The sequence below is a fragment of the Vidua macroura genome, chromosome 1, assembly GCF_024509145.1.
Source record: "Vidua macroura isolate BioBank_ID:100142 chromosome 1, ASM2450914v1, whole genome shotgun sequence".
Classification (NCBI taxonomy): domain Eukaryota; kingdom Metazoa; phylum Chordata; class Aves; order Passeriformes; family Viduidae; genus Vidua; species Vidua macroura.
In genome coordinates, this window is record NC_071571.1 from 88,724,397 (window position 1) to 88,748,202 (window position 23,806).

Genomic DNA, 23,806 nt, shown 5'->3' on the forward strand with positions numbered 1-23,806 from the left:
TAAACCACTTCCCTGGGCAGCCTGTGCCAATGCTTTATAAACTTTCCAGTGAACAAACTGTTACTAATATGCAATTCAAGGCTGTTTCTTCTTGTCCTTTCACTTCTGACTTGGGAAGAGACCGACACCTATCTTGCTACAACCTTCTTCCTAGTAGTTTTGTTTTCAGTCTGCCTGTGTCTTGTGGATCCCCACAGCTCTCATCCAGTGGTAACAGGACACAAGCAGTTATTTACAGACAACTGCAATACTGTCTCAGAAGCAAAAGACACAACCCCACAGCACCTTTCCAATACTCTAAACTAGGACCTAACCATGTAGTGAAAGCAATGCCCAGGACAGAATTACCTTAACACAAAAACATTTATGCCCAAAATGTAAGGCTGTCCTTGTCACACTTTTTATACGCTTTAATTGTGGTTTCTAGAAGACGGCAAAAATGGGACAGCAGAGGAGCTATCTGGCATTAGAGCTACTTGCAAGGCAGGATGACTTGGAGGAAGTTAAGAATCGTATTATGATTATGCAAGAAATCTGCTGAGAATCTGAGATGAAAGAGTTTAAATCACTGAAGTCAAGATTTAGGTATTTAGATATCAGATTGGCATCTCTACCTGGCTTTTAAGCAAAAATATAAATCATGTAGCTCAAAAAAAAAAAAGTTAATAATCAACACATTTTAGGCAATTTTGTCTAAAGTGAGGAAGAGAACTCTGCTAATGAAACATGAAAGTGCAGGTACATGTCTTGGGACTGGCTATTAGGTAAGCTCTGAACAAAATTGTGGCAAAAAGAAGCAACTTTTCAGACAACTCCCAAAAGCAAAGTTATGATTACATTAGGAATCTGTGTTAAAGGGACAAAGAAGCTTGTGAAATCAGTGCAGCAATGTGTAAAGATAGGAGAGAGAAATAAGTAGTTATCCAACAATAAATGCATTCAGATCAGCCATAACACTTGTTGATGTGGACTGATTTTCTCAGAAATTCTCAGCTGAGTTGGATAGAGGCTCAGGATCACTGAAAATCAAGAAAACTTACTTTATTCCTGCGCACTCTGTAACACACTGCATAGTATCCCATTCATTTTAGCTGCAGACAAATGATTGAAAACTTCTACATTTTCCTGGTTACAAACTAAAACTATTTACCATTGGTGTGGCCTCTGTGAAATCCATCAGGAGGTCACCTGGCTCCAAAGCAAATGTACTCCCAGCATCTGTGGAACTCTAAAAGCAAAAAAGAAACACAGCATTGGAAGAAAGAACCGTTTAGTTTCAATAATTTTGTTGGTTATTTTTGTTGGGTTTTTTTAATTCCTTAAAGCACAAATTGCCAAATGGATTTTAAATTTCCACCATGTTTTTCAGGTATGGCTACTCAGGAAAGATAAAAAACATAATTATGGACCTTTAAAATCCATGTGAGTAATCCTGATCCACTGCCCACTAATGCTGAGGAAAAACTGTTATGGATTTTATCTGAGTCTTGGACCAGACTCGAAATACTTCCTTACACAATAAGTTAAACATATCACTACAACTCTGCATTAAAAACTGCTCTTAAATGTAGAATTATTCCATCTAGGGAAAACCTTTTACTCACAGCTCCCTCCTACCCTTCCTGAACCCTCTCCCAGGGGACAAAAGCTCATCTCTTTGTGTGTTACCTTGCCACCAGGCGAAACCTGTGTTTGTCCTTCCGATGTTTGTGGCGTACACGTTTTCTGCGACCCGGGAGATGCTGAAGACACAGGTGTTGATGCTGCTGCTGCTGCTGCCAGTGCTGGAGGAAGGTCATCTTCATCACTGCCATTGATAAGAACACAGAGATTTTCTCATTAGAAAATGCCATTGGACTTTTGACTGCACTTGTGTCCAAGGAGGTACTGGTAACCTGCATGTCTGCTGTAGTGCTTTGAAGTGAAGCTCCATTTACTCTTCCCTCTGAAATGCAGCTACCTTTTCAAGTAAATTAGATTTTTTTTTTTTTAAGCTTTAAAGATTCCTTAAAAAATGTGTTGGCTAGGTACTTCTCATCTGCAAATGGAAATCTTATGGTTATTAGGTGCAAGTAGCATTTCTATGGATTATGTATATATGCATGAATGAACGGACTAGATATCACTCCACTTTAATGTTTATTCTTTTCTGTGGAGGCTGGCAGCATTGATAAGAACAGATATGGTGACATCCATCCATGGATCTGACTGCTTCATTGACTTCAGACAATGGGAGATTTGACACCCATTATGGAGCTAGTCTATGCTGTTATTTTCAAACTGTATTTAAAGGAATTTGATTGACTCCAAAGAGGATCTCTTTAAGAACATTCTTGTGAGGGTATCTTTTTCCTGTCCCATCTATTCCATTTATAGAGAAAACATTTTATTTAAGATGAGGTTGCATGCTTCCCCTGGGCTTTAGGCCATCAAGCTGAACTCTTTCCATCTCACCTATTGTCACTACTAAATGAAAGCCAGTAAAGAATGTTACACCTTCATTTACTTTTGCAGGACCCCATTGACTACAGATAACTGGAATCAGTCAGCCCCAAGTCAGGATGTTTCCAGTTGTTAATTACAATTGGATGGAGGTAAACAGAGTCATAATTTGGCCTATGGAAGCCTTATTACTGGGAATGATGTGTGAAAAGGAAAGACTACAGACTGACAGCTTAATGCACAGCAAAAAATAATGAGAAAAATTACTGCTGCTCATAAAACAGCACTAATTTTAACTACCAATTAGGTACTCAAAGTGCACAGAAGCCTGCCATGCCAGCTTGACTGCATGTATCTGCCTTGCCAGATACTTCCAGAACAGAACTACGCTTGATTTAGTGCCACTTGAAGGCAGCATGCCTGGACAACACAAAAAACTTCAAAACTACATGACATGCCGGTTACACAACCTTATGCTGGGTTGCCGAGCAATGTTTTTTAATTATGATGTAAAATTTTGGTGATTAATATTGTCTTTTTCAAACTTCATTTTTTATTCCTTCTGGTTAAGGATAGAATTCAGCACCATAGCATGCACAGTACACATGTTTTATGCTGGAAAGAAATTGTGAAATCTTTTGGACTTGTTGAATAGACATTTTATTAATGTAACAAGCCCAGAGCTGGGCTGTTGACCTAGTTAATCTCTCTTTCAAAAACATGTAGATGACATTTTCCCAGTCCTTGCTGTCCACTCTCAGCAGGAATTCACTGGCACCCTCCCCATCCTTTCTGAGTAAAGGTCCTCTGGTGTATAAAAGGAAGTGGAAAAATAAGGGTTAGGGTTGATTTATCAGCCATCAAGCTATCAACACACTAGCTGTAAGACTGAGAAATGGCCTTCACTGTGTTATTTTCACAATGATCCTTCGCAGTTTCTTCACATTTCCCATATTTGCATTCCAGATACAAGATAATTTAAATTGAACAGAATTTCAGTTTACAAAAAGAAAAAAAAAATTGCGGCCCATATTTTTCACTAGGGAGTCTTTGGCCCTACACATGGTCACAGCATAGGTGACACCTGTGGTTAGATGTGTACATCTGCTGCTCCTCGCACCTTATACTGGACAAACACACATCTTATACTGAAAATCTACATGGGAGCAAGACATGTTCAAAACTGTTCATCAATACCTCATCAATCAAAAAGTGATTGTGTGTTTCCACATGCCAGTCTTGGCCTCTTGGACAAATACCTATTTGGCTAATAGCTCATTTTCCTCCTAGCTTCAATTTGACAAAGTTCTTCTGTTTCTTGTCCTAAATAATTTTTCAGTTTTGGTAATGCAGATCGTTACAAAGACAATGTTTTTAACAGTGAAACAAAAATAAACCAACATATTGATATTTATTAGAATCCTTTTGAAGAGACAAAAAATATATTTACTGACATTAGAATGTTGAAATCCAGGATGCACTAACAGTTGCCATTCCACACAGAAAGCATACGTATTTTTTCTTTATTATGGCATTGGTATTCTTGTACTGATAAGTTTATACTGACATTATCGCCTTTCCCCCTAATTTCTGGTGGTCTTCTCTGTCTTTTCATGAGAGGACAAATGAACACTGACTTTCACTTCTGCTCAGTACCTCAAATCTCTAGAGACTTTCAAGTGGAATGAATTACGTGTAAATGGGATGCCAAAGCCCTGTAGGCACAGATCCCTCTTTCCAGGAGTAAGAGAATTTGTTCTGCTGGCTGTAGCTGTAGCAGGCTCACCAATTTCTTCTTGTGACAAATCATAGGGAGGGAGGGTGCGCTCTGTGAGAGGGAATGGCTCACAGCACAGCTTGATGCCCCAACAACTAAAGAATGTTTTCCTCATTTTGCAAATGGGGTTGTAATGAAGCCAACAGAGCAGCTTGTTCCAGCTCACACCAGGTCTTTGACATTTCATGTGGTAAAGAGGTTTTTAATTCCTAACCCATAAGCTTGGGAAAAGGTGGATGGCCTGCAATTCAAAGGGTTAGCCACTGCATAGGAAAGGCAAATTCATTTTGTATTAAAAGCATGAAGATTCTCAGTGATGAAAGGAATGGTATCGGTATAAGTTCATTATCATGTAATTGCACTGATGCCTTTCAGAAGGCACAGCTAGAGCAATAATTAGCATCCCCTTTCATTTTCAGCTGTAGTAGGCAAAACCACAAAGATAATGCTGTATGTTACTCACAAACTGTACTGCCTCGTTAACTTCCTCACACGGGGAGCTTTAACCTCCTGCTTTTCTGTAGGGACAGTTGTTGGTGTAGTTTCAGGTCTCACTGGAGCTGGACTTCTAAAAATAGCAAGAAAAAACATATGTCATACAGGCTCTATTTAAACTACTTCAGGCATATCACCGAAGTTCTAACTCATCAACACTTATTTATCTTGCAAAGTGGCAAGTGCCCATTGAAGTTCATCCTTTTGTTCCATTTATAGTTCATAGGCCAGTGTGTGTGTGTGTGTACAGAAAAAGATGTGTGAACTCACCCTCCTGTGCTGGGCATACCATTTATAGAAGCAGCCACTGGTTACAAACACAGAGCCTATGTGAAAGACCATGTGGAAATGTCACTGTTTCCAAAATACCACATTTTAATAACAGACCAGCAGTTCAGTCACGTCAGAAATATTTTTACAAAACATATGTTTAACAAAAACTATTTTATGAATTAAAAACCTGTTCTGCTTAAAATATTTTTTATTTGAAATTAAACATTATCCTTCCACAGTTGAAAGAGCAGCTCAAGGGAAATGAACTAAGGGATGTGATCCAAGAAAAATGATCAAATTTTTTCCAACTTGCTAGAAAAAAGCAAAACTCAGACATGTTTCAGATGCTCATTAATGTGAGATACATCTGCAGAGCTCTAGCAAAGGAAAGATATAGCAAAGAGGAGGTCCACATGAAAGAATCTTCTCCTTAACCATTTATCAGTAGAATTAACTCAGGCTTCAATTAAAAAATCATAAATACTAAACAAAAGATCCTCATGACCTTGGGAGGAAACCATTTCAACAATGAGCTTGAGGGGCATGAAGACACATTAAACATCTTAAATACTACTTTAAATATTGCTTATATGTGTACTATAAACTTTATAAATATGCCAAATATAAAAAAAAAATTTGAAAGTCCTGATTAACAACTTGTGAAATTATATTCGGCCATCTAATCTGAAGTCAGATTCTAAATTAGTAACTTGAGCAGCCCTGCTGATTGCTGATGGGACTGCACATGCACTGAGGTACAGTTCACAAATGGCAAAAGATTTTCTAGTCTACTTAGATTGTATTAGCCTTCTAAAGCCTTAATAAGATAAGCATGTTTAATTTTCACAGTTGCAGATCCTTTTGATGCCCCTGTGTGTTTTAAGCTTTGTTAACTCTCTTTGATAACTTCTGAACCTGATGTCGAGCTACAACAGAACCTACTGAGATGGCACAGCCTTCAGGTTATATACTCAGTTTTCCTAAATGTTTCTTAGTTTTTGGAGAGATCACAGAGAATAAGATGGAACTGTGAAAAGTATTAAAGTACAAAGGGCATAAATAAATAATAAACCTGATTACTAGTTCCACTTCTCATAAAACAACTTTTGTCAATTATGTACCTGCTATTTGTTCCCATTAATTTCAAGAAGTTAGTATAGACAGCAGCAGATATATTTCCTTTCCCCAGTTCAAATTTCAGTGTCAGTAATTTTTATCACAGATTTCTCAATGACAATAATGCAGAACAAGCCAGCCATATCTGAAGACCTTTTGCTGAATTTCTTAGGCTGGCAAATTAGGGGAAGATAAGCAAAGAGAAATAAAAAAAATGCCCAAATAATCTGTTTTAGTCTTGAAGTCAATATATCTGACCTGAAAATCTGTGAATCAACATCATTATGGAAGCTCCCAAGATTGTTTTGATCAAACCAGACTCCAGGTTGGAAGACAACACTAGCTCTTCTTTTGCTGAAGCAAAGTTAGCTTTGGCTACTGAAAAAAAGTTGCTTGTTCAGTTTACCCAAAGTGATTTCCAGCTGAAGTCTGACATAAGCAGGATAAATATGTCAAGACACAATAAACAATGGATAATCAAATTGTAAAGGGATGTAAAGGAATGTAATTATTTTTAGCTCAAATATATTAGCTGACATTCTTGCTCTGTATGAGTGGTCCTCACAACTTTCCAATAATTTGGAAGAGGATACCTTACAATTTTTAAACCTTTTCACCAACTCAGTGAGAGTGGAAACAAACAGAGTGGTGTAAACTACATGAGTTGAATAACATTTCCTCAAAATGATAGCAAGCGATGAATTAATGAAAGGAAGGCGTTCAAGAAACAGCAAAGTGTAGAATAGGAAAGCTGGTTACAAATCTTTTTCCAGTTCATGGGTGCTTCAAATTTCTCAAGACAATATCATAACCTGTGATGTAAGCCAGTCAGATACTTTCACACAAAGGAAGATTTGAAGTGATAATTTCAGCTCTTTTATTATGTTTCATTTTACAAAGCCTGTGTATCTCCTTTGGAATACCATGGTTTGTAATTTAAAGAAAGCAAAAGAGGAAGAGGTGGAGCTTTTGAAGCAGTTATTTCAACTGTCTCAATCAAATTTTTGTTTGAAAAGATGTAGAGCAATTTTGTAACTAAAGCAGTTTACAATGATTTCAAAGCAAGTTATAAAAGTCACTTATACATATGAAAAATTTTAAAATTCTAAGTCTGAATTAATGATGAAAAAATGTTTAACATGAAAAATTTCACTCAACTGTAAATAAAATGTTTGAGATACAAACAGCACCTACTCTCTAATCCAATAAAAAGATGAAAAAATTATTTTTCTTTGAATGCTGCAGATTTTCAAGTAGGAAAAAAAGTCAAGTAAACATTAAACACACCTACTCCTTTTTCGGTCATTGTAATTGCTCAGATAAACTTTATTTTTGTTTTGTATCACACCAGTAAAGTATTCCACTCACTTATGTTGCAAAATCAATACCATTTTGAAAGCAAAATCTTCTTTCCCATTATGATAACATTTTCCCATAATTTTTGTTAGGGGCTGGCCGCAGCAACTACCTTTCCCCTGATATTTATCAGACCTCTGGGGGAGAGACAAGTACCTTTTATTGCACATTTTGAGAAGCTTCAGGTTAGCTAGGATGTAAACTGAAGTTACCCCTAAATGAAAAGGAGCTGTGGCAATGCCTCTACCCAAAGAGGTCATTAGCACAAGATGAAATGTTGGACTAGTCCTACAAACTGCAGAGCTGGAATTTTGCCCTCATTAAAACCTTGCTAGGTTACCTCTTTCCACACCAGACTAAAAATTCCACAAGAGCTTCTGTTTCATCTCCAAACAGTCTTCCTCAGTCTGAACCTGCTCAAAACTGTTGCTACTCTCTCAACAGCAGCTAGATGCAAGAAGTGCTCAGCTTGATCCACCCAGCACCTGATCTGCGTTTTAAAAATGGCAGGCTTTTAATATCACAGAAACTCTCAAAAAAAATCTCATTGATATTCCAGAAAAAGTAGCAGAATAACTTCTGTGACTGTCCTTTGATTTCTACAGCCAGAATTCTTATATGGAAAGATATGATTTTTGAAGAGAAACCCTGTAAATTATTTAAATAGAGTGATTATGTGTAGACATCACCATTTCAAGTTTATGTCCTATATAAATTACACAGCTATATAAACTACTGTAGTCCCATACAAAGTATACAGCTTGAGGAAAAGTGTTAAAGGATCAGTGGGACTCTAAAATGGAAAAGAAAATGTACAGTGTATTACAGTTCTTTTAGAAGGCTCTTTTCAAATGTCATTAATTCATAAGAAACCTTTTTCCTGTAACAGTACTCAACCACTACTGCATACAAATGAAGGTACTGAACCGAGACAGAGTTACTTAATGACCTGGCACCTTACATAAAAATCTGTCGCTTCCTGGTGAGAATGACAATAACAACCACGAATGTCAGCATGCAGAGGCAGGTCATCAGAAACTGCCTGTGCACTGAGAGCCCCAGCACTCTCCTGAGCCACAGCCAGCACAGTTCTCCTGAACTAGCTTCAGCCTGTTCCACAAACCTGCACAGCAACATAAATACGACCCAGAGAGCGATTCCCCCCCCCCACCCCAAACCCAAGGAATCTGTTTTCTTCTCAGACCGGCAGCCAAGAAGGTGACTGAAACCAAAACTGCTCACAAAAAAAATTACCCTGTGGAACATTTCAAGTGAACACAGATGTATGCTGGTTTACCTTGAACCTTCCTTGGGTGTGGAATGCATGTGCTCATGCTGAGGGACTCAGGGTGTCCCACCTCACCTTGGTTCAGATTGCAAGGCTGAGGCTACACTGCTCCTGCACCACCCATTTGTGTGCTGTGGCTTCCTTGTCCCCTGCTTGGGTGGCTCTGGGCAGACCTCCATGCTTGTTTGAAATGTGGCAATTGGGCTATGTGGGATAAAATGATTATCCATGTCATAAAGTGAATGGGATTAATTAAGTTCTCTTACCTTGGAGGATCCAGTTCAGGATTTTAAAACTAACAAAGTCTGCTAGGGGAACACACCTCCTACACTTGTCTTTAACAGGCTTTATCCTCTTTGCTTCTTTTTCTCTTTGTGTCTATTGTGTCACCTGGAACAATCCCTCTCCCTGTGTCTTCCAAAACTGATGCCAAGAGATAGAGGATAAAAACCCTATGATTACAAGGATACAGCCAGCTGCATGAAAGCTGACCTGCTTTCAGGTGCTGACTCACTGAAAAGACAAAAAAAGAGCCCCAGAGGCTGATTTTGGCTGCAGAATTCCCTTTGAGTGGGAACATGGTAGTGAAAACTAGGGAAGGATAGGCAAGAAAGAAAGGAAGGAAAAGAAAAAATATTTGATAGGTGCATTCTCTTGTATATCAAAGACACAGCCTAACAAGCTAAGCAAACACAGAAAAACACTCAAATCTTTCCTAAGCCTGAGCTCTAAGGATTTCACACATTTCTTTTCCAAAGGTCATCTGAAGTTAAGAAACAATATGTTCTTTTTCATTTTGATAAGGTAGCTTTTCTCAGAAGACAGGCTAGGTCTTCAAAACATTGTTTGGACATTTTAAAGCTACTGCCCGTATCAAATTTTCTAAATAAAGTTTTTTCTTCTTTTTAACTCCCATACCCACCTCCCTATAGATTGTAAATGTACAAACCACGATCCTTGTTACAGCATATGTGCTTTTCTTACTCACAAATTAAGTTCTGTTTCTTGTAAAGGAAAACATTCCACCCCCTCTATTGCCCTTACAATGAAAATTATGTGCAGTCTAGACAAAAGTATGGTGCCCCTGTGGTCCAACAGATAGATAATGATGATACAGGAACTGCTTTTCTCTCACAGCTTGGGGTAAGGTAGGAGGTCAACACCTGTAATCTAAGGTCAAATTGAGCTACCCCTCCTCACAGCAACCAGGACAGCCATTATGAATTATGTGCTTTCCAAGGAGCCTAGGCACAGTTTAGGGGACACATGACAGAGCCAAAGAAATGCACCTTGAGTGGTGTATTTCATTAGCTTGACCTCATCTGAAAGGTCTGAGTACTGCTCCTTTTTCTGTAGTTTGGAGGTTAAGAATACAATTACAAATAATTCATCAGCATTTGGCTTCAGGCAGCAGGCCAAAGAGGTCTTTAAGACTCAGAATGAAGTCAAAGAACATACCTAGGTGTGCTATCTGCAATCTTTAATGCAGACTGGCATGCAAAGGCTATTCAAGAGTTCAGCTTGAAGTTATGACTTTGATGCAGAAATTACTGTGTGAGGTTCCTGCAAAAAGCTAGAGCAGTACATCCATTAACCTGTCTCTGGACTGAGGCCAGGATGATGCATATTTAGATATTTACTTTATTTTTGGAAATGTTGGTTGAAATTTTTTTCAGTTGGAGAATGATTCTTTATTATCATTTTTTTAAGGTAAAGACTGAATGAGAAAAGGAGCTTTTTAAAAGCAATTCAAATTTCTTAGGAAGAAGCCAGCATAGATAATGATTTTAGTTTACCTAGAATATTTCACAATATATTTAGAAGAAGATATTTAAATGCAATATTTCAGATTCTGCCTCACAGAGTTAACTCCATTCTGAGTTTAAGAAAATTCAAGCCTGCTTGAATTCACTGAAGTTCATGCTATGTAAGGCTAAGCACATAAGTCTTCATCAGCTTCAGTTCTGAACTTCCTGAAAGTTCTTTAGGATACATCTAGTTTTCCAGGGAACTGAAGTCTTCAACTTGGGGAAACCAGCTGCCCATAATCATGCAGGTGACATAACAGGTAGCATGAAAGCTACTCTGACCTTCATTGGAAGTATAGTATAAAAACAGATACTGAGATGTTAGTTTCACATTGAATTGTCTACAGATTAGGCAAACATCACTATGCTTTGCACCTTGCTTATTCAGTCATATTTTGAGAGCACCTGCAGAGAGCCAGAGTTCTCTGAAAAACATGGTTCAGGTCCAGACTGAGGTATGACAGCAGGATGTTAGCTCAGAGAGCAAAATATGACAATTTAAATATTAACATAGTTTATGCAGGTGAGAATGGAGAGGCAAAAGCACAAGAGTGAAGACCTTACTTTGAGAGACACTTCTTCCTTGATGATAGACGGAAGTTATATTTTAGAAGTATCACCTGGTCACAAAAGGTGTCGGAAATTTTCCCATAAATTGAAAGGCAGGCAGACTCACAGCCCAATGCACCTCAGAGGCACAAGCCACAGCAGGTTAATCACATTCTGACAATCTGTATGAGCAAAGCTTACTCTGCAGTAGGCATTCAGAAGAGCGTCTGAGATTACTTCTCCTGATTCATCTGCACCCTGTAAAACTTGATATCATTTAATGTTTTCCACCCTTCTTTTCTGGTGTGCAGCGTCATCAAGCTCTACGAGATAACATTTAATTTTACGTTACGTGTTGAGCAGCTCCTAATGTAATTAGTCTCAATGTAATGGCGTAATTTGGTTTTGGATGGGAAGATTTATAAAGAAAATTAGAATAAATGAATGCACAAAGCACCAGCTGGTGCTTATACCTACTCCCACATAAGAAGAATATTGCTATTTGCAATCCTATGAAAGATGAGATAATTTGGATAACAAGGATCAACAAAGGGTGATGCAGCAGTTGGTCTAAACAGAAAGAAATCCACAGACAAATCCTGAACCATGTGGGATATAAAGCCTGCCAAAGCTGGCAGCAACCCAAAAGCATTTTTTAAGGGAAATAAATATTGCAGTGCATAAATGCAACACATGGTGCATGACAGCAAATCGTAACAGCAACAAGAACAGTAATAACTGACCAGCCAACTTGAGGGCTTCAGCTGAAGAGGGCTCCTGACAACTGAACTTATATTTACACTTTTGATCACTGTTTTGAGTAAGAGGCTGTCTAATCTACATCCTGTATTTGGAGGTTTTCAAAATTCAGATAGACAAACCCATGGCTGACTTGATTTAGAGTTGGTGACTGTTCTGCCTTGAACCCTCATAAAGTTAGTCATGAAGACTAACATGTAGGAGATTAAGAAGTTATTAGTGTTTACATGTACCAAACATATCGTATCTAAGCTTTCCTGAGCAGCATGTGAACATGAAGAAAAGTGTATATTATCAGCAAATCCTGTTGCTAGGTAATTCCTGTCTTACAAATTTTACTTCAGTTTCTTACCCAACTTGTTTAACTTTGGGCATTTTTATTAACATTTCTACTGTTGGACTTATCCCAAAATGAAAATTTACTTTGTCAAACAGGCTATGCCCAAAGACAGACAGTATTTTGCTTTGTCCTAAGTATTACCAATGCTTAACATATGAACTATTTTGGTGTAATTCTTAACTCCGGAATTCCTTAAGCCAGTACAGCAGAATTATACCTGGGCTTGCATTCAGACATGTTTGAAGAAGAAAACAAAATAAGAAATAAGCAGACCTTTATCTTAAATACAGTCCAAATCTGTACGTGTGAACCTGCATGCACATGCACACAGGTATCCATGCTATAGGATTATCCAGGTGGTCATAGCCAGAAAGAAAACATACTTCAAAGAGTTTTCAGGAGAAATTCATGCATAAGCACTGGGAAATTGTACAGCTGGTGCTTCTGTCTGGCAAAGCTTTGAATAAGAAAACAAATTCTCTTGATAGGGTTCTGTGGTTAGCAATATATTCCTTATATTTAATAAATTAAGCAGGCTGGCAATTAGGCAATAAATTTCTGCAAATAAAGTTCACGAGTTTATCTTTCTAGCATCCATCCCCTTACTGAGAGATAGGTGAGGTTTATAAAAAGGTGACAAGGTGACTTTGCAATTCACATTCCCTTGATGTGCTGCAGGAGAGAAACCTCTACTTCCCAAATCAGAAGGCAGGACATGCCCCTGATCAAGAGGAAAGCATGACCAGAGAGGAAAGCTGCTGACTACATTTTTCATTTTTTCTATTTTGCACAACACTTTACTTCCTTCACCATACTTCCTTCATTGTTTCTGGCAGTCAGCTGGAACCCTGATCTCTCAAGGTTAAAAGAATCAAATACAAAAAACCCTAGGTGGCAGAGGCAGGGGATGAGAGGCTTATGAAAACAATAAGAACATTCAGTGATCTCAAATGTGAATTAAATTAGATATCTAATCAGCAAATTCTCCCACAACACTTCTCCCTCAACACTTCCATCTGGACACAGAGACAGCTACCTGAGTGTAAGGAATTCTCTAACATATGGGAAAATACCTCTGCTGCTTCTTCATAATCCCTTCTGGATCATTTGCCACCATGAGAGGTTCTTTTACAATACTAAAGAAGAAACTGATCTGTTGGAAAGGCTTTTCTAGCTCTATTGTAAGATTAATTCCTCTTGTTGGGCTTTAAAAGAGCTGACACGATCACTTCTTCCCTTGTACACTTGGGGTCTACATCCCAAAAGAAGTACTACTAAAAATCCTGGCAAAATGACTGCCATTACAAATGGCCATACAAACACATTTTTCCTACATGCCTTAACAAAGCATGCCTCGACAAAGCATGCCTCACGATGTGAAGGGGTAACTGCAAACTAACTGTATCTCTTCTTGATTCAACACAGGCAGTATAAAAAGAAAAAAAATTTTAAAAGCAAAGCAAAAAAGTAAAAAAAAAAAACAACAACCAAAAAAAACCAAAAAAAAACAACCCATAAATAACACTTTTTCCCCCCGGGTATTTCTTCTTCCAGAAACCAATGTTTTCTTCTGCCTTGTCCAAAATGTATACAGCCCAGCTATATAGTTACTAGTATATAGGTATAGAGTGCATACTACTTTGGTGTTGAAGAAAGTGTGTGTGCTTTCAGATCTGTTACAACAGAGTTGTTATAAAGAAAGGTCTGACTCATCTTCAGAGGATTTCTGTGTCTTATCAAGGTAACTCATGGCTCTCCTATTTAACCTGCTAGAGAAATTTCCTTCCTGTTAGCTGCTCTCATTTGACTTTGTTTGGCTGAGAACTCTGTCACATGCAGCCCAGGTGGATCCAGCTGAGGCAACTATCCAACTTCCCTATAGCCATTGTCCAGAGCTGCAGCTGTGTTACAGGTTATCAGCAAAGCAGCAGGGTCACCAAGGGGAACGTATGACTATGTTCCAACTCATAGTGCCCTCCATCAGTCTTAACTGGGGATTAAAGAGGATGTAAGCTAGAATGCTGCAGTATGTATTAGGTTACTGAGTCACCAGCTTTTTCATCATTTAATATTGGAACAAGCACTTGAAACAGTCTGGAAGGAAAAAAAAAATCCCATCCAGAGGAGGAAAACTTGTAGAAACATGCAAGACGACTCTCCAGAAGCAGAGAGCAAGAGAGGTCTGCTGTGATCCCACATCCTCCTGCAGCTTAATCCAGTGTGTAGAGGTTACCTATTAACAGCAAGATCAGGAGATGACCTTGCAATTCCAGCCTGTGCACCAAATGACAGAGCAAATTTAACAAGGTTTCCCCTCCTGAAAACCAAAAAATTAGTGCTATTTCAGCTTCAGCTCTGATTCCCCCTTCCTCATGTTTAAAATTACTTACATAAAGAAGTGTTTGGAGTTTGCCAGAAGACATGGAAAACAGGTGGATAAACTGTCTGATACATGACAACTTTGCATAAGTACAACATTATCCTGGGGCTATGCCTAAGAAAATGACTGGAGACTGACTCGTAGGAAAAGTGGCTATACCACACAGACATATGAGTAATTACTAGTTGAACCAGAACTAATTCTACAAAGAGCTATAGCAATTGTTAGCCAAATTGAGTCTGTCGTGGCAGATGCTAAAATAATTGCTATGGGAGATTACAGGCCATATCCAAGCAGTTAATTCATTAAAAGTGCAATATTCAGAATGGCAATGGAAGAACAGACAAAATGGTAGCAAAGAGAGCACAGTTTTTTTAATCAAACAAGCACTATTGCCCTCCTCTGTCACCCTCTAGTTCCCTATTAATATGAGCAATTTATGCTTCAGTTACTGCTCAAAACTACATATGTTTGCTTATTGGCAGGCCTGAACGAATTTCCCTATGTCTTGGGTTTGGAAAAAACAAAGAATTTTGTAGTGTTTTGTACAGTTATCAGTGTGAAAAATACACAAAGTCATTGTCCCTGCTATAAATCCCTCGCATGAAAAGAGTGGAGTATTGTTAAAAAGCTGTGACAGCTACATGTTTCAACAGGCAAGATATTTCATCAATAAGAGTCCCCAAAGATTCACAGAGGTGTTGTTTACATAAATGTCTCCATGAATACTTGCAAGGAAAAAATATATATTCTACATGGAAGGGTTTTTTACCAAGGCTTGTTTTGCTTGCCTTCACTAAAGAGAAGAGAAAAGCTCCCAGACAATTTGTCTCCCAGTATGAACTAACCCTTGGCTCTACTCAGATGCAATTCCTAGCAGAGCAAAGGCTCATTTACGTCCATCAAATTCCACAAGATAGAGGTTATAGAGAATGTTATTGGCAAATAGATCACATGGTGGCTGGCTGCAAAGGTGCATATAGCCCTGCAGAAAGGGTAGCTGCTTGAAGGAGAAAGAAAATGGTTAGACACTGGATTTATTTTGCATTTTTCTCTGAGTTTTGAATGTAGGCTGTTAAAATTGGTCTGTCCCTGAGCATTGATTACTTGTATATGTGCACCTTGAGGACACAGCAATAAAAGAATACCATTTAATTTGGTACAACTCACTGTAGAGGAAATGATGCTTGACATAACACAGATAAAAATAAATATTAGATAAATATACACCAGAACGCTGCATACCAAGAACTCCAAAGTGACTTTTACAATTTTATAAGCTTGGATGCGTGTGAAAGAAACCAGTGAAATCTGCTTTGCAGCCAGGTTACCAACCTGACCTCATGCTGAATAGTACTTTACTAAAAAGCACTTTACAAAGCACACCACTCATTTACAGTTCAACATGATGCAGCAGGAGAGGACCTATTCCAAAATGTGAAGTAAAAAGGCTTTTCTATGGATGTTATGCAGAAGTTCAGCAGAAGTGATTAAGGAAAACAAGTCTGTAGCCACATTCGCAGTCACACAGGGATATACAAATTAGGTCCTCCTGAACTGCTTCTGGAAGTGACAGCAAACCAACAAAGTGCTGTGGCAGAGACAACATATGAAACCCTTTTCAATTAAACAAAGAAATAGGTGACTGTGCAATGTATGTAATGAGTTTTCTTAAGAAAGGAAAGAATTTCTCAAGAAAGTTTTGTTCAGGTCTAAGAAGAGCAACGGCACAGAGGAAAAATGGGTGATTCTAAATATCAAACAGATTTTACAGCCTCTTGGACAAACAAATGAGAAAATCATGGCCTATCAGGTGAGACATTTCAGCTCCTCAGGGTATCCCAAGATAAGAGACTGGGAAACTGGGAATAACAGCTGCACTGCAAGCAAGCCAGGAGTTGCCATGGGAGGCAATAGCATTGCCTCTCGTGTCTCCTCCTGCCTCAGCACCACCAACCATCCCCACCATTCTTCTCTAGGTAGCTGCTTTCATTAAGCAAACACAGCAACTCTGCTAGCCCAGTCTGGTCAGAAAGGAATTTCTGAATGAAGTGGTTTTTGAAGGCTAGTGCAGATTCCCTACATTGTAGGGAAAAGACACATTTGAAAAAAAAGGTTGACAAATTTTCCCAACTATAACCGCTAATTTTTGAGTTCAGAATGACTTAGTTTTTCAAATATAACTCAACTAGATTTTCCTATAAGGTGATTGAAGGTCTGTTTTCTATTGCAAGAATCACCACCCAAAAGTTATAAAATAAAATCATGAGATCATTAGTACTCCATATACATATGTATATTTCATATACATGAACATATAAAAAACAGATACACTGGTATAATTAGCTGATTAACAGCCGTGCTGTGAATCCACAATATTTTTCCCTCAAACTCTCCCCTCAGATTTCAACACTGAAGATGTCCAAAGTGATGGAACTACCAGACAAATAGAGGCAGGCGATTTCCAAATGCTCCTGCTGTAGCCTCTTCTCTAATCACCTGCTGGAAGACAGCATACTGTGCCACTCAAATAACATTTACAATTAATATGCCTCTTCAAAATGGCCACTCCAATAAAGAAAGACTATTATCCTCTATCAACAGAAGAAAAGTACAATCAAAAGTAGTCACTACTGTCAGCAAATGAGCCATTTTTCTGAAGACTGTATACTAAATGCATCTTCTTCTGGAAAGAAAAGACCTTGCACAAATCAGGAAAATGCAGACACAGGAATATTCCAGTTTGGATACCTAGCATGTTTCTGATAGAAAAGTTATGAAAACTGACTTATTTTTATATAAGCTTTTCTAAGATTGTCACTAGACCTGATTTCTTACCCAGAGCTTTTGTCATTTATTCAAATAGATACACTCAGTCTGATCTTTAAAGCTGAGTTTTTATCAATTCTTAAAATGTATCTGATATGTATGCATAAAATAAGCACTGTTCTGACAGCCACCTTCTCCTCAGGTCATTGCATGGTGAACTTTACACAGCAACCTGGAGATGAGCAAATTGAACTGTAACAACAAATTGAAATAATGTTGGGGAAATGCCTCATTACATCATACATAAATTTTTTGCTTCCCCTACAGACAAGAAGCAACAGACCTTACATTAGGGTCCTGCAGACTGGAGGTCTTACTGGGATTTACAAAAGAGGTCTCTTCTTTCACAGCCTGTTAAAAGAAGGAGCCAAAGTTTAGTACAAAGTCCATGCACTTAGGATAATACAACTGTTTATTAAAAAAATATTCCTGTAAGCACCTCAGAACACTGCAATACCCAAAATGCCTATTCTGTCCAGATTTAAAAGACATGATCTTTTTGGGTTTTCATCTCCTACAGCTAAGATTCACTGTGATGATCAACAATGTACAATGTGCAGGGAAATAATGTAAGGAAGAGATTGGTACTGGAGGAAAAAGAAAAGAACACTGACATTTATAGCTCCTCCAGAAAGCACCTGAGCAGAAATCATATAAAATCTACACAGACAAGCATACTGTAATTGAGTTGTCCTTTCAACTGGAGTAGAATAAATATTTATTCTGAAATAATGATGCCAACTTTTCATTCAGTTTTTGGAAACCTAACTGAAAAATGTGATCCCCTTCATATATTCACACTGTATGCACAATTCACAGAAAATCTCACCCACTACTGCTCTCTGCTAAATTACAGAGTCCTGTCTCTCATATGCCATTCTCATCTGTCGATTTGAAAATACTAGTATTGCAAAATAACATACATGGAAATTGCTTAATTACCTAGGAGATGCCCAATCTGGGCAGGTGTTGATACTATTCATCTGAGATACAGAATTCCCAATCCATGTGTAAATGCCAGTATAAAGATACTACAAAAAAAAAAAACCCGACTACAGAGACAAGAGTATTTCCAAATCAGTCAGGGACTTCTCAGACTGTGACATTTGCACCCGCTACATGAACAGAAAGGTACTGAAATAGTCCCATAACAGAGTAGTTTTTCAGTGTTCAGTATCTGAACCACAGTAATTTGAGGCCATAGGTCCAGATCAAATTAAATTAAATGTGTCAGTCTAATCCTCTTAAAAAAGGATGAAAAAGATTTCTTCAAATCCATCAAATCCAAATCAAAGGATTTTACAGACATGTAAAAATGTTGTAATATTACATAAGACCTTCCATTCAATAAAAATTGATATATTCCATTTGTGGATACTCATAAGAAAAGGAAACAAAATCAAAGCTGAGTTTCTTCTATACCTTAGTGATGAACTAAAATAAAAATATCAGAAGGGATACTCAGTGCTTGGGGAAATCATCCAAGCTGTTTGTTTTCCCCTTGTGCTAGAGGGAACAGAACCCTCATTGCCACTTCCTAGATCTTTATATACCAGATCATCAGCCATGGTGGGAAGGAACTGTTACAGCTTATACACAATTAACTGTATGGGCAATTAAACTGCAACCACTGGGAGCCTGACAGAAAGTGAACTCTGTTCTGCGTCTTCTCCAGCCCAGGCAAGTACCTGAAGTGATGGTTTAGAGGGCATTTTGATACAAGTCCTTTAGTAGGACGTTCATCCCTTCCTATTGGAATTGTTGAACTTTGTATGTTGATACCAAAGCCCCCATCTGCAGAGAGGGGGCCCTCTGACCCTCATCAGCAGGTTTATCCCTCTCCTAGGGGGCTAGTTTACACAGAGGAAGATGGTTTACAGCTAGAGTACTTGGAGGAGAACAGGATCAACAGTAGCTACTGGAGAAGCTCCACTCCAATGTAGTGCCCTTACATATTTGGGGTTAATCTCCCTCAGGCAGAGGTTTCTTCAGTCCTGCACAAACACTCCAGAAATTAAGGAATCAGATAAATGTGGGACATAATCACAACACCGCCATAATTGTAACTCAGCCACCAAATGTTTTGCTGCTAAGGTTTTCAGTGAATTAGTGTCACATCATAAACCATTTGGGGACCAGGAGTGCAATTTTAAAATTTTAATAAACTTGTAGCTTTAAGAAATTCAGCTCAGCTTTAGAAAACATTTTTTACTAGTCTTCTAGTAGCTGTGTCTAGCATAATGTTTATTTAAAATCTATTGATTTCTTGAAAGAAAAGAAAAAAAAATAAGGACTTGAGAGAAAGCATTGAAAATCATTCTTTGTTGGCATAGATGAGCAGTGGAAGTAATATTTCTTTGTTCTGCAGAAATTACAATGCTTTTTATAAAGCTGTTTGGTTTCTGAAATCTGTAAATATGGATCCATCTGTCAGAAACCTAATACAAGGTCTCTTCTTCCACACTGATGTCTTAGCAACATTTTATTGTTAAGACTGTCAAGCTAGCTGCTTATTATGTGTCAAATTGGTTACTTTTTAAAACTATAAATTTTATTTCATTCCATTTTCACCAAATTAATTGATCTGCATTTTAAGATGTACTTGAACACAACAATAGAAAAGAGATTACAGATATCAAGAATGTAATGCAGGGGTTGTGACCAGCAATGAAATTATTAAAATTCCACCTACTTAAATGCAATAAGCCATGGATCTCATTAGCCAGCTGAGAGGGCTTTACTGTGTTAGACCCTTGGTTGCTTCTCAGCTCTGTGACTACATTATTTCTCTCTTTTGTCTTCTCTCCATTGGAAGGCTAAGCCTGCATCTCAGGAAGTCATATGTTCCTAAGCAGTATGACCAGCATCCTCCATTAATGAGGAATTTCTTTTGGTACTAATTTTTCTCCATTATTACTCATGTTTTAGAGATCAGAAAATACTCCTGTACCCACAAATAAGCACTGCAGACCAGCAAGCAAGTAATCCCATTCTAAATTGTAAGGAGAGAGGGAGTATGCAAAGAACTGGGGAGCCTGAACAGCCTCAGGTGATGACACCTGCCCTCAGGGTGCCATGGGTGTGCATTGGCAGGTACAGATTAACAAGGATGGGCTCATTCTTCTTACCTTATGCCTCTCCTCCCTGTCTGTGGATGAACAGACATAGGAAAATGTTATACTTGCAAACCCTTCTGCAAAGGGCTTCAGCTGTCAGAAAGTGTACCACCCCTGCTTCACTTGGGGGCTTATTGGCTTTTGGGTTGTTTGTTTCAGAACGAGGTCAGTAAGTCATCAACTGGCAGCCTGTTGCTTTTATTTTTCTTCTTAACACCGCAAATCACATTCACTAATCACAGAAGGGCTTTCTCAGCCTTACTGAAAAGACATGACTGGAGAACAAGGGTTCTGCTTGTTGATAGCCCTTGCAATGTAATTCCCAGATGGTTTGCCTTCATTTGAAAACAAGTGCACCTGCTGGGGCCAGGATTTGGGTTTCCATTGCAAGATGCCTTCCAGCAATGGAGAAAGGGGGTTTAGCCAAGGGTAGCAGGAGGTGCCTGGTAGGGAATGTATACATAGAGCTGGGCAGAGGCTCTCACCCACTGAAAGCCCAGCACTGAGCTGTGTAAAAAAGACAGAGGCAGAAGTAAACATGGAGCTGCTTAGATCATAACTAAGGCAGATTCTCTCCTCCCACAGAGGCTGCTACTCTGAGGGAGAGATTTCAGGGCATAGCCGACCTGGAAGCCCAATTTATACAGAAGCAGATTCATTTAATAATTACCCAAAAAGAAACAAGCTAGTCTTCTGGCTACCAGACTGCAAACCAAATTAAAAGTTGATCCATATAATCCATCCACACAATGCCATGCTCTTTTTTTATCTGCATCAGGCCCAGAGGAAAAGAAAAATCATTAATGTTCTGTTTTCTTATGCCATAAACTTTCTGGATGATATTAGAAACAAAGAATTACTTTATCATTTTAAGCATTACTTTATACTATTTAGGGACAAGAAACATAACTGGGCAGCAATGCCACTGTACAGGCTCTCTTCACAGATGATTGCTAAGAAACAGTTTCACCAAAGGATGAAAAGGGGAGAAAAGTAACTAAATTTTGCCCACAGCTCACTGAGCCATCTATCTATGGGCATCTGGGAGTTTTCAGACTGCTTTTCAGTCAACTCCTGGGCAGTGCTAATCCCTGCTGCTGTCTTGACAGCCAGGTCCTTTGGAGCCTTAGAGAGGGAGTGGATGCTCCAGGGATGCTACACCAGCTGAGCTTTCTAGAGGAGGTGGGAACACTTTCTGGCCCATGAGAGTAATCCCATGCATGAATTCATAAGCCCTGGTGGCTGGATTTGCCTAGTGAACAGCAGCTCCTTTGATTTTCCTCTGAAGAAAGAGTTAGCGCCAGGGTAATGGAAGACAGAACCTTAAAATGGGAATTGGTTGCACCAAGCATGTACCAAGAGGGAAAATACAGTAAAGACAGAAGTTTGGGAGCAGCTTTCTGTGATTTTTGCCAGTGGGGCACTGTGCAAGGCACAGTGTTCTTCATACCTCAAGCAAGCACCATGGGGAGCTAGTGTCATCTGTGTCCCTCCTCCTTCACAAGGGGAATTGCTGCGGCTCTCACCTCTACTGATCCAAAATAGGAGCACCTTGGATAAGCAAAAAAATTGCATGAAGAATCAGATCACTGCAGCCGAGGGAGAGTGCCAGGTTCTCATCTGACAAGGGCCTAGAAAGACAAGGGTCTAGAAGGTTCATAGGAATCCAATGATGGCTTTTATTTGGCAATTTCACAAAGTTCTCAGTTGCAGAAAGGAAGGGAGAGCAACACAGCTTTCACATGTTTGGAGATCTTCAAAGGTAAGGAAGGAATGACTCTCACTGCAGTGGCCTAGAAATACTTCTCTATCTTGGCTCTTTCTGAATCTGTAATGATGGTAAGGAGGCCTGAATCATATTTGATTTTTCAGCTCTTTATCAACAATTTAATCTTTTGTCAGCTATGCCAAATGTTGGCTGATTTCATTAGATAATACAGGCTAAGGAACATGTCATCAGGAAGAATGTTCTGCCAAGGTAAACCTACCTTGGTGATTTAATATGTCAAATGCAACTTTTCAGGCAGAAAAGCATGATGTTTATGTCTCTTGGGAACAGACTACTCTAGTTTTTTTCCCTTCTGAACAAGGCCTGGCACCATGGGCTATGGCGGGGCTCTTACACACCAAAGCAATTAACAGTACTTGTCTCATCATGTCCTGGCACGTGGAGTCATGCCACAGAGGAGACAGAACTAATATATCCATGGCTCTGGGAGTCTTGTGACACCACTGCCACATTTCCCTCCACTATCCCAGGGAATAAACTGAAGATCTCATCAGTTCCCATATTCTGTTTATATAAATCTTCATTCCCCTTCTGTACCTCCAGCAAGGCTGCCACATTACTTCCTCAATTCCTTCCCTGATATTGAGGTATCATTGCTGACACACTTCCAATGAGCTGCCATGTATCATATATTTGTCATACACAATCAAAATCTTGTATTCTTATACCTGTGGAACCATCAAATTCCTGTAGCCTCACTTTTTAAATTGAGCAAACCTGTTTCGACATAGCAACTGAACACAGAGAATTTGAAGCTGAGCCATTTTTAAATTCCATTGTTATGAACAATTATAACTGATGCGATGTTGCACTTGCTGCTGTTCCAGTTGAGAGTCCCAGAGCAGTTGCTTCTTTTTACCTAGCCTGAAACTTGACAGTGAGGTTATTGCTCATCCAAGTGGGTGACTAACAGCAACAGCTTTAGCAAGGAAGGCACAGTGTACATAAGGAGCTGTGGAAGCTTCCCCCACAGCCTGAACACCTCAGCTGTGACCTGTTAGGCTCACATAATTTCAGTTGTGATCTCTGTGCAAAGACTGTCAAATTGTGCAGTAGCTTGGTGCTGTGAATAAGGACGGATGGAGAGAGGGAGGAAAGGAGGAGAGGGAAGCAAACAGCAACTAATTCATGATGGAAGGAGCCTGAAATGTTGGAAAAGCTGATCCTTTCAAGGTACTTAAGTCAACATCTAGTGAAAGCTGAGAATTCCTCTGGGTATCCAGAAGGATTTGTTTAAGTCCTATTATAAGAAAGATCGCATATGATTATAAATCCTCAAGTGTCTTCCCCTCACCTACTCTATTTTCATTCATGACCTGATTAGGGCTTGAATCCAGATCTCCTTAAGTGAATAAAGCTCCAAAGACCCAGCTTACATAAAGACAGGGAATTTCTTTCTAGAAATACATGGCAAAAGCAACTGGACTTTGAAGATGACAAGTCCTTACACTTGACTCTTTCCTTAAAGGAGGCACAACACTAAAAGTGA

The 23,806-nt window shown here is 38.9% G+C and overlaps 1 protein-coding gene across 2 annotated transcripts in view; it reads right to left on the reverse strand.

The window, feature by feature from the left end:
* Nucleotides 1–23,806, reverse strand: part of EPB41L4B (erythrocyte membrane protein band 4.1 like 4B) — a 163,854-nt gene that overhangs the window by 23,999 nt on the left and 116,049 nt on the right. For both annotated transcript variants that reach the window (XM_053992285.1, XM_053992277.1), the window contains exons 19-22: nt 17,696–17,763; nt 4,683–4,787; nt 1,669–1,807; nt 1,151–1,228 (exon numbers count right to left, since the gene is read on the reverse strand). In XM_053992285.1, coding sequence (XP_053848260.1) covers nt 1,151–1,228; nt 1,669–1,807; nt 4,683–4,787; nt 17,696–17,763 — 390 coding nt within the window. The remainder of the gene's footprint in view (nt 1–1,150; nt 1,229–1,668; nt 1,808–4,682; nt 4,788–17,695; nt 17,764–23,806) is intronic.